Below are 12,242 nucleotides of genomic sequence, written 5' to 3'. Positions count from 1 at the left end.
AATAGTCCACCAAGAACGGAGGTGAGAACATAGTGTTAATACCTAGGAGGATTAGTTTCTTTTAACCCTCATGTTGTCCTCATGTTGTCCCCATGTTGTCCTCATGTTGTCCTATATCAATGTTCTTTTTAATTCCCCAAAATAACATGATTGATTCCAACGCTCTTTGCCAAGTACAAATCTCTACTTTCATTAATGGGGTCTTTTTAAATTTTATAGCATGTAAACAAATGGAAGTGTTGTTGAAATAGTATTGAGTAAAAGTTGACATATTCCAGTCTGTGATTATCATCAAATCCATTCCTTAATTTTAGTCTCATAATTCCTAATTTCTGCTTTTCTAACTCAAACATTAGGTATAATTTCCTATAAATGAGGTTTATTGACCATAAATTTCCAAAATAACTTTAAAACTAAAGTTAATAAGTTAATTGATATAATAAGTAATTTAAAAAAATGTCAAAAGTGTTGAAAAAAGGGACAAAAACGTAAGAAAAAGTTAAAAACATCGATAAAAAGCATTAACAAAAGTGTTGATTGTCAATTTTGACGGGAAGACAACACGAGGGTTGAAGGAACTTCTTTTGTTTTCCCAGGATGGCTTCTCATCCAGAACAGGCTCGATGGCAGTGTCGATTTCGGACGACGCTGGGACGAATATCGACGCGGTTTCGGCAACATCGCCTTTGACGCTGGAAAGGGACACTGTGAGACTCCTGGTGAGACTTTAACCCTTGTAATGTCTTCACTTTTGGGACCCTCTTGTGTCCTCTCGTGTGTCTTACTTCAGAATCTATTAACAAATATTGTCTTTATCTCAACTTTGTCTCAATTTCAAACAGCTGAGATAACATCTATGTTTAGGGAATGCATCAGTCTCTACTAGCACACTATTAAACATGGAAGTGGGTTTCGTTTGCTGTCTAAGGTTATAATTCATGTTAAAAATCCACTATGGAAACAACATAAGTGTCATATCCAGAATAATGTTCTGAGTCAGGAATACATGTTTATCACAGGAAATAAGGAAAGGACGCTGATTTCAGGTAGAAAAAGTTGGTTTTTCTTCTGGTAAAAATGGGTCAATTTGACCCAAATACTATACAAGGGTTAATATGAGACAAGATCCTCTGTTAAAGGGAACTTACCTTTGATGGCTGGAAACCAGTGGGGAAAGTACATTTAGTTAAGTACTGTGAATGTACTTAACTTGAGTAATTCTATTTCATACTGTACTTTTACTACTCTATACTTCAAAATTATCAGTAAGATAATGTAAAAAAAAGAAAAAATTCCAATTTCAAAATTGGAAATTCTGCACGATTTGTTTACTTGCGTAAAAACTTTGAATGCAGAACTTTTACTTGTAACGGGGTATTTCTACACTGGGTATTGCTACTTTTACTTTTCTAAACATCTCAGTACTTCTTCGACCACCGAAGGAAACCATTGTGTAACCTAAGACGTCTCGCTCATCCTTAATATTGGTATTTACTTGTACATTCATACGTACCTTTCTTGGTCATGCAACAGGTGAGTACTGGCTGGGCAATGACCGCATTAGCCAGGTGACGAAGATGGGCCCCACTGAGGTCCTCATTGAGATGGAGGACTGGACAGGTGCCAAGGTGAGTCCTCAACATTTCTTAAATAGTACAGATGTCACATGCAAATGTTCCATCCAAACAGAGTCATTATAGGAACCGTATTGCAGAGCCGCTGTCGCTGGGTCTGGAGCATAGCGCCACCCGTGACAATTTGGATTGGTTTAAAGAAATGAAAACAACCCCCGACCGTTGTTTTTCTTCTCTCCAGGAGTGTATGTTGTTGTCATAGTATAAATATTTGGGAATAGTCATAGCATAGCATGTTGAAAAAAAGGTTACACTATAGCATGTTGAAAAAAAGTCATAAAAAAGTCATAGTATGATATCAAAAAAGATCATTGCATAGCATGTTGACAAAAGTCGTGGAATTGTGTGTCGAGCAAGTCATCGTATAACATGTAAAAAAAGTCGTAGTATAGTAGATCGAAAAAGTCGTAGTATAGCATGTGGAAAAAAGGCCACGAGATAACGTGTCAAAAAAGCATGTTTTAAGGAATCAGAAAAAAGTCATAGTACAGTAAATCATGTCAAAAGAATCATAGAAAAGTCATAGTATGTCGGAATTGTCTTTTTTTCGCTATATTATGACTTTTTCATGATTTTTTCGACATACTATACCAATTTTCGACTTTTTCATTGCTATACATGACTTTTTCGATTTTCTTTCGATTCTGTACATATAGATTTTTCATGATTTTCTTTCGATGTGCTATACTATGACTTTTTTTCGATGTACTATACTATGACTTTTTTTCGATGTACTATACTATGACTTTTTCATGATTTTTTTTCGATGTACTATACTATGACTTTTTTTCGATGTACTATACTATGACTTTTTCATGATTTTTTTTCGATGTACTATACTATGACTTTTTTTCGATGTGCTATACTATGACTTTTTTTCGATGTTCTATATTATTACTTTTTTGACTTTTTTTTGATGTACTATACTACGACTGTTTTTCGATGTACTGTACAATCACTTTTTTTGATGTACTATTCTATGACTTTTTTTGACGTCCTATACTATGTCTTTTATTTGATGTGCTATACTACAACTTTTCATGATTTTTTTTCGATGTACTATACTATGACTTTTTTTCGATGTACTATACTAGACTTTTTATGCAATTTTTGCGATGTGCTATACTATGATTTTTTTCGATGCTTATATACAACTTTTTCATGACTTTTTTCGAGTGCTATTACATGACTTTTTCATGATTTTTTCGATTTACTATACTAGACTTTTTCATTATTTTTTCGATTTACTATACTATGACTTTTTTTGGTATTTTCAACATACTATACCACGACTTTTTTTCGATGTGCAATACTATGACTCTTTTTCGATGTGCTGTACTATGACTTTTTCATTACTTTTTTTCGATTTGCTATACTATGACTTTTTTCGATTTGCTATACTATGACTTTTTCATGACTTTTTTTCGATGTGCTATACTATGACTTTTTTCATGATTTTTTTTGATGTACCTTACTACGACTGTTTTTCGATGTACTGTACAATCACTTTTTTTGATGTACTATTCTATGACTTTTTTTGACGTCCTATACTATGTCTTTTATTGATGTGTATACTACGACTTTTTCATGATTTTTTTTCGATGTACATCTACTATGACTTTTTTTCGATGTGCTATACTATGACTTTTTATGACTTTTGCAGGTGCATACTATGACTTTTTTCGATGTACTATTACTATGACTTTTTTCGAGTGCTACTATGTTTTTCGATGTTCTATATTATTACTTTTTTGACTTTTTTTTGTACTGTACTACACCACAGACTTTTTTTGATGTACTATACTACGATGTTTTTCGAGTGTACAATCACTTTTTTTGATGTACTATCTATGACGTTTTTTGACGCCTATACTATGTCTTTTATTTGATGTGCTATACTACGACTTTTTCATGATTTTTTTTCGATGTTATATCTATGATTTTTGCGATGTACTATACTATGACTTTTCATGACTTTTTGCGATGTGCTATACTATGATTTTTTTTCGATGTGCTATATACAACTTTTTCATGACTTTTTTCGATGTGTATACTATGACTTTTTCATGACTTTTTTTTCGATTACATATATGACTTTTCATTATTTTTTTTCGATTTACTATACTATGACTTTTTTGATATTTTCAAACCTACTATACCACGACTTTTTTCGATGTGCATACTATGACTCTTTCATGACTTTTTTTCGATGTGCAATACTATGACTCTTTCATGACTTTTTTTCGATGTGGCATACTGACTCTTTTTCGATGTACTACACATTATTTTTTTCGATGTGCTGTACTATGACTTTTTCTTACTTTTTTCGATTGCTATACAGACTTTTTCGATTTGCTATACTATGACTTTTCATGACTTTTTTCGATTGCTATACTATGACTTTTTTCAATGTGCTATACTCATGTCTTTTCATTTTTTTCGACATACTATACACAACTTTTTCATGACTTTTTTGTGATTGCTATACTATGACTTTTTTCGATTTGCTATACTATGACTTTTTTCATGATTTTTTCGATGTGCTATACTATGACTTTTTCAATGGCTATACTATGTCTTTTTCATGATTTTTCGACATATATAACACAAACTTTTTCATGCTTTTTTTCGATACTATACTATGATTTTTTTGATATTTTCCAACATTACTATACACGACTTTTTTTCGATGTGCAATACTATGACTCTTTCATGACTTTTTTTCGATGTGCAATACTATGACTCTTTCATGACTTTTTTCGATGTGCTTATACTATGATCTTTTCGATGTACTACACTATGTCTTTTTTTCGATGGCTATACAATGACTTTTTCATTACTTTTTTTCGATGTGCTATACTATGACTTTTTTTGATGTGCTATACTATGACTTTTTTGTGACTTTTTTCGATGTGCTATACTATGACTTTTTCATGATTTTTTCAACATACTATACCACGACTTTTTTTCGATGTGCTATACTATGACTTTTTTTCGATGTGCTATACTATGACTTTTTCATGACTTTTTTTCGATTTACTATACTAATAATACAAATAATAATAATACATTTTATTTAACAGCGCCTTTCTAACACTCAAGGACGCTTTACTATGACTTTATGACTTTTTTCGATTTACTAACTATGACTTTTTTCGATGTGCTATACCACGACTTTTTTTCGATGTGCTATACTATGACTTTTTCATGACTTTTTTTCGATTTACTATACTATGACTTTTTTATGATTTTTTTCGATGTGCTATACTGTCTTTTTCATGATTTTATAACACAAGTTTTTCATGACTTTTTTTCGATTTACTATACTATGACTTTTTTTGATATTTTCAACATACTATACCACGACTTTTTTTCGATGTGCAATACTATGACTCTTTCATGACTTTTTTTGATGTGCTATACTATGACTCTTTTTCGATGTACTACACTGTCTTTTTTTGATGTGCTATACTATGACTCTTTTTCGATGTACTACACTATGTCTTTTTTTGATGTGCTATACTATGACTTTTTCATGATTTTTTTTGATGTACTATACTATGACTTTTTTGTGACTTTTTCGATGTGCTATACTATGACTTTTTCATGATTTTTTCAACATACTATACCACGACTTTTTTCGTGTGCTTCCTATGACTTTTTCATGACTTTTTTCTATTTACTATACTATGACTTTTTTGTGACTTTTTTCGATTTACTATACTATGACTTTTTTCGAGTGTCTATGCTATGTTTTTTCATGATTTTTACGACATACTATAACACAACTTTTTGTGTACTTTTTTCGATGTGCTATACTATCTTTTTCATTACTTTTTTTCAATTACTACATACTATGACTTTTTCATGACTTTTTTGAGTGTGCTATAGGACTCTTTTTGATGTACGTCTACTATGACTTTTCTGACTTTTTTCGATTGCTATACTATGATTCTTTCGATGTGCTATACTATGTCTTTTTTCATTACTTTTTTTCGATTTACTATACTATGACTTTTTCATGACTTTTTTCGATGTGCTATAACTATGACTTCTTTCGATGTATATTCTATACTTTTTTTGATGTACTATACTACGACTGTTTTTCGATGTACTATACAATCACTTTTTTTGATGTACTATTCTATAACTTTTTCGATGTGCTATATTATGCTTTTGATTACTAGACAAGACTTTTTTTCGATGTGCTATACCATGACTTTTATTCGATGTGCTATACTATGACTTTTTTCGATGTGCTAGACTATGACTTTTTTCGATGTGCTAGACTATGACTTTTTTTCGATGTGCTATACTATGACTTTTTTCGATGTCCGATACTATGCTTTTGTTTCGATGTGTATACTATTGACTTTTTCGATGTGCTAGACTATGACTTTTTTTCGATGTGCTATACTATGACTTTTTTCGATGGGTTATTCTACGACTTTTTCATGACTTTTTTCGATGTGCTATACTATGACTTTTTCATTACTTTTTTTCGATTTACTATACTATGACTTTTTTATGATTTTTTTCGATGTGCTATACTATGTCTTTTTCATGATTTTTTCGACATACTATAACACAACTTTTTCATGACTTTTTTTCGATTTACTATACTATGACTTTTTTTGATATGTTTCAACATACTATACACCCACTTTTTTTTGATGTACTACACTATGCTTTTTTTCGATTTACTATACTATGACTTTTTGATATTTCAACATACTATACACGATCTTTTTTTTGAGTACTACACTATGTCTTTTTTTCGATGTGGGCTGACTATGACTTTCTTCATTACTTTTTTTTCGATTTGCTATACTATGACTTTTTCGATGTGCTTATACTATGACTTTTTTTCGATTTACTTATACTATGACGTTTTTTTGATATTTTCACATTCTAACCAGACTTTTTTTTCGATGTGCAATACTATGACTCTTTTTCGAGTACTACACTATGTCTTTTTTTTTTCGATGTGCTATACTATGACTTTTCATTATTTTTTCGATGTACTATACTATGACTTTTTGTGACTTTTTTCGATGTGCTATACTATGACTTTTCATGATTTTGTCAACATACTATACCACGACTTTTTTCGATGTGCTATACTATACTTTTTCATGATTTTTTTTGATTTACTATTCTAGACTTTTTCATGACTTTTTTTCGATTTGCTATTACTAGACTTTTTTGTGACTTTTTTCGATGTGCTATACCACGAATTTTTTTTCGATGTGCTATACTATGACTTGTTTCATGACTTTTTTTCGATTTACTATACTATGACTTTTTATGATTTTTTCGATGTGCTATGACTATGACTTTTTCGACTTTTTTTTTTACATACTAGATTTATGACTTTTTGCGATTACTTATACTATGGACTTTTTGGATTTTTCGATTGCTAACAGACTTTTTTTCGATGTGCTATACTATGACTTTTCATGACTTTTTTTCGATACTATTACTATGACTTTTCTAGATTTTTTTCGATGTGCTACTATGACTTTTCATGATATTTTTTTTTGATTACTATACTATGACTTTTTCATGACTTTTTTCGATGTGCATATACACTGACTTTTTTTCTGTCTATACTATGATGTTTTCACTGTTATACTATGACTTTATGCATGATTTTTTCGACATACGATACAAACTTTTCATGATTTTTTCGATTTACTATACTATGACTTTTTTGATTTTCAACTATATACCACGACTTTTTGTCGATGTGCAACTATGATTTTCATGACTCTTTTTTCGATGAATACTATGTCTTTTTTCCGATGTGCTTACATGACTTTTCATACTTTTTTCGATGGCTATACTAGACTTTTCATGATTTTTTTCGAGTGACTATACTATGACTTTTTTGTGACTTTTTTTCGATGTACTATACTATGACTTTTTTGGACTTTTTAACATACTATACCTAGACTTTTCGATGTGCTATACTGTCTTTTTCATACTTTTTTTCAATTTACTAGATATGACTTTTTCATGACTTTTTGGATGGTACTATACTAGACTTTTTTCAGACTTTTTCGATGTGTACTAACTATGACTTCTTTCGATGTATATCTATTACTTTTTTCAACGTACATACTCGACTTGTTTTTCGAGAGTACTATACTAATCAATTTTTTGACGTACTGATTCTATAACTTTTTTCGACGTTCCTATACTATGTGTTTATTTGAGGTGCTATACTACGACTTTTTCATGATTTTTTCTGATGTACTATGACAATTTTTTTCGCGGGGCTATTATTATGACTTTTTTTCGATTACTAGACCATGACCGTTTTTTTTGATGTGTTACATGTATTTATGTGAGTGCTATACGTGACTTTTTTCGATGTGCTATACTATGTCTTTTCATGACTTTTCAACATACTGTACCACGACTTTTCATGACTTTTTTTCGATTTACGATATACTAGACTTTATGATTTTTTTCGATGTGCTATACTGTCTTTTTCATGATTTTTTCGACATATATAACACAACTTTTTCAGGACTTTTTTCGATTTACTATACATGACTTTTTTGATATTTTCAAAATACTATACCACGACTTTTTTTCGATGTGCATACTATGACTCTTTCATGCTTTTCGATGTGCTATACTATGACTTTTTTCGATGTATACCACTATGTCTTTTTTCGATGTGCTATACTATGACTTTTTCATGACTTTTTTCGATTTACTATACTATGACTTTTATGACTTTTTTCGAGTGTGCTTATACTATGACTTTTTCGATGCTATACTATGTCTTTCATTACTTTTTTTCGATTACTATACTATGACTTTGCATGACTTTTTTCGATGTGCTATACTATGACTTTTTTTCGATGTACTATTCTAGTTACTTTTTGCGATGTACTATACGACTTGTTTTCGATGGACTATACATAACTTTTTTTGAGGTACTATTCTATAACTTTTTGTTTCGACGTCCTATACTATGTGTTTATTTGATGTGCTATACTACGACTTTTTCCTGATTTTTTTTCGCGTGCTATATTATGACTTTTTTTCGAATTTACTAGAGTATGACTTTTTTTGATGTGCATACATGGACTTTTTCGATGTGCTATACTATGTCTTTTTCATGGACTTTTTCAACATACTAGTACACGACTTTTCATGATTTTTTTCGATTTACTATACTATGATTTTTCAATGTGCTATATTATGACTTTTTCATGATGTTTTTTGATGTGTATATATGACTTTTTCATGATTATTCGACATACTATACCGCAACTATTTCATGTGCTATACTATGACTTTTTCATGATTTTTTCGACATACTTATAACACAACTTTTTCATGACTTTTCCGATTTGCTATACTAGACTTTTTCTCGATGTGCTATACTATGACTTTTTTATGATTTTTTTGTCACATATTGGGAAAAATCATAAAAGTGTCATAGTAGAATTTGTCGAAAAACATGTCAATATAGTAAGTCATGACAAAGTGAAGTAATTATTGCAAACACCCAGCAATACATAGATGCTTTGATACGCTCCAATACAGGGATGAAATAAAAACAATTTAAATTGTGGGAGACTTAAAAGTACAGATATTCAGAGACTGTTTCATTTCTTATTCATACATTTAAAATGAAAAAGACAGATAATTCCTAAAACCCGTCCAGGTGCTTGGTAGGAGAATACTCCAAGCAGCAGTAACACGAAAATAAATATATTACGTCAATGCAATATACACAATTGCGGATCTATCATAATTTTACAAACGCATAACATAGCATTCATTAGACAAAAACCAAGGAGTTCAGAAGTTATCCCGAGCCTGGTGGTGGGGACTGCAGAACAGTTTGTAACTGGGGTAACTGGGGTAAGATGATCTGTCGCCAACTGGGTTGGCGGTCCTGCCACTCCTGTGATTCGAGTGAGCGGTTTTTACAGTCTACATTTGAGGGAGGTTCATTCATTCATATATTATTATACAGGAAAGTTCGAAAAAAGTATTGATTACATTACAATATAAAAACGAGCCTGACTCAGTTTAAAAACTGGTTTTCAGAGCAGGTTCCTGTTCTGCGAAACATTAAACAGGCTACAGCACGTCAGGACAGACGTTATTACAAGACATCGATAGAAAATAAATTTCGACAACTGAAAACACACAATACAGTTACATAAGGACAAAGACATTTATACTAGACATCAGCTGGGCTAGACAGATACGGACAATGCAAAGAAGGCTTGGACAATACATAAATATATAATTAAGCGTGCAAGTGTAACTGCCGCCAGTCAGGATATGGTCATGTTTGCAGCTGTAGAACTTGAAGTTACTGTGCAGAGTTACTGTCACATGGGGTTGCACATCAGGAAGCTGGTCCATGTTGTCCAACATCTCTGGGCTGGATGACAAGATTTGAGGAAAAGTATATAATTCTGAGAAATAGCTTATGAACAACCAGTATTCATAAAAAGTAATCAATGTCAATGGAAAAATCCATTGTGTTGTGTGTAAAAACGTCATGAATAGTATGTCGAAAAAATCATAAAAAAAGTCACAGTATAGCATGTAGAAGCAATTTTAAACTTATATGTAGAAAAAGAGTCATTACGAAGTATGGTATGTCGAAAAACATCATGAAAAGTCCTCATATAGCATGTAGAAAAGAGTCATTACAAAGTATACTACGTCGAAAATTTTGTAGTAAAGTTGTACGTAGTCTTCAAAAAGTGCATGTATAGTATGTAAAAAAAAAACAAACTAAAAAACCACAGTATAGCATGTCAAAATCTTTATGTATTAGCATTTGAAACAGGTCATAAAAAAGTATAGAGTCCCGAAAAAATAATAAAAAAGTCATACATAGTATGTTGTAAAAATGTCATAAAATGTCATAGATAGCATGTCAAAAGGTTTTTTTAAAAGTCCGTATTTTTATATAATGATTCGGAAAATGTCTTAACATTCAAAGGGTTGTTGATAAAGTCATAAAAAGGTCATGGTATGTTTAAAAAAAACAAGTCATAGCACATCAAAAAATGAAATGAAACGTAGATGTGTTCCTGTCGTTTAGGTCCACGCCCGAGACCGGCAGTTCACCGTCCAATCAGAGACGTCCACTACGTGCGGCGGTCGACGGTTACTCCGGTAACGCGGCAACGGTTTCCTGGAGGGCTCCACCGAGCTGTTCGGCGTGAACCGCACGATGACCACCACAACGGCATGATGTTCAGCACCTACGACAGGGAAACGACAACTGGTGAGCGTCCCGGGTTACAGTAACGCGGGTTCAATAATCCAAAACAAACCCTGAAATCACGCACACGCTCGTACACTGTCTTGGTGGCGTGTGTAGGTGAGCTTAATGCACTACTAAGCAACGTTAACAATAGCATGCTCTTGAAAAACAGAATAAAAAATCATAGTTTAGCATGTTTTTAAAAGGTTCATAGTATACCAAGTCAAAACAAATCATAAAAAAGTCATAGCTTGTTGAATAAAGTATAATATGGCATTCGGGAAAAATACAGGTATGTTGCACACAGTTTGGAGAAAAAGTCGTAAAAAAGGATAGCCGCTTGCCACGAACATGCTAACACTAGTCGGTCACAATAGCTCAAAGCCAACAGGACAATAATTAACACAGCATGTCAACATTTATAGCATAGCATCTGAAATTTGTATAAAAAAACATAGTGTTGTTGTTGGATGAAGTCATAGTAGACATTTAAAAATAAATCGGAAAAAGTCACGTCGAAGAAGTCGGGGTGAAAAAATCAAAGGGTACTGCTGGAGGAAAAAGTAAAATGATAACATGCAAACACGAGTCAGTCCAATGCTAACAGGACAATAATAACATGGCATGTCAAAATATTTTTAGCATAGCATTTGAAACTAGTCATAAAAAGTCATAGTATTGCTTGTTGGATGAAGTAAAAATTTCAGAAAAAATAAGCATTTTAAAATAAATGGAAAAAGTCTAAAGGATAGCATGTTGCCACGAACATGCTAACAGTCAGTCACAATAGCTCAAAGCTAACAAGACAACACTACAAAACATCCTGGTTCCTCCAGCAGAGAGTGAGATTAAACCTCCATTTTGGGAGTTCCTTGTCCAGACGAATCATGTTGACAAGTAAAAGTCTGTGTGGGTTTTTCCTTTGTTCTTAACCAAGGTCCAATTTGACCCGTGTTTTATTTTTTTAATACAGGAACTTGGCTTTCTTTCTAACCAAACTGCCTAAAAATAAACTCCATGCCATGCAAATGTTCTCAATAAAAGAAAGATACTTTCACCAAAATTTGTGTTCATGAATTTTCTGGCATTTTAAAAAAAAGTGACCAAAAGCTCAGAAAAATGACAAACAAACGAGACCTTGTTTGTTGTATAATGTAAAATATGATGTGTAATGTAATGTCATGAAAATTTTTGTACTATACTATGACTTTTTCACGATTTTTTTTCGATGTACTATACTATGACTTTTTCTCGATGTGCTACACAATGACTTTTTCTCGACATAGTATAAGACGACTTTTTCACGATTTTTTTTCAATGTACTATACTATGACTTTTTTATGACTTTTTTT

General features: G+C 31.9%; 1 protein-coding gene across 1 annotated transcript in view; it reads left to right on the top strand.

The window, feature by feature from the left end:
* Positions 1-12,242, top strand: part of fgb (fibrinogen beta chain) — a 44,093-nt gene that overhangs the window by 10,986 nt on the left and 20,865 nt on the right. Inside the window, 4 exon segments of the mRNA XM_032518160.1 lie at positions 1-3; positions 6-21; positions 597-719; positions 1,534-1,628. The exon segment at positions 1-3 is cut by the window's left edge and continues 128 nt beyond it. Of these exon segments, the coding sequence (XP_032374051.1) occupies positions 1-3; positions 6-21; positions 597-719; positions 1,534-1,628 (237 nt within the window).

Source organism: Etheostoma spectabile, chromosome 6 (genome assembly GCF_008692095.1).
Source record: "Etheostoma spectabile isolate EspeVRDwgs_2016 chromosome 6, UIUC_Espe_1.0, whole genome shotgun sequence".
NCBI classification, from domain to species: domain Eukaryota; kingdom Metazoa; phylum Chordata; class Actinopteri; order Perciformes; family Percidae; genus Etheostoma; species Etheostoma spectabile.
Note: the sequence above shows the minus strand (reverse complement) of the source record. Positions and strands in the feature narration are given on the sequence as shown.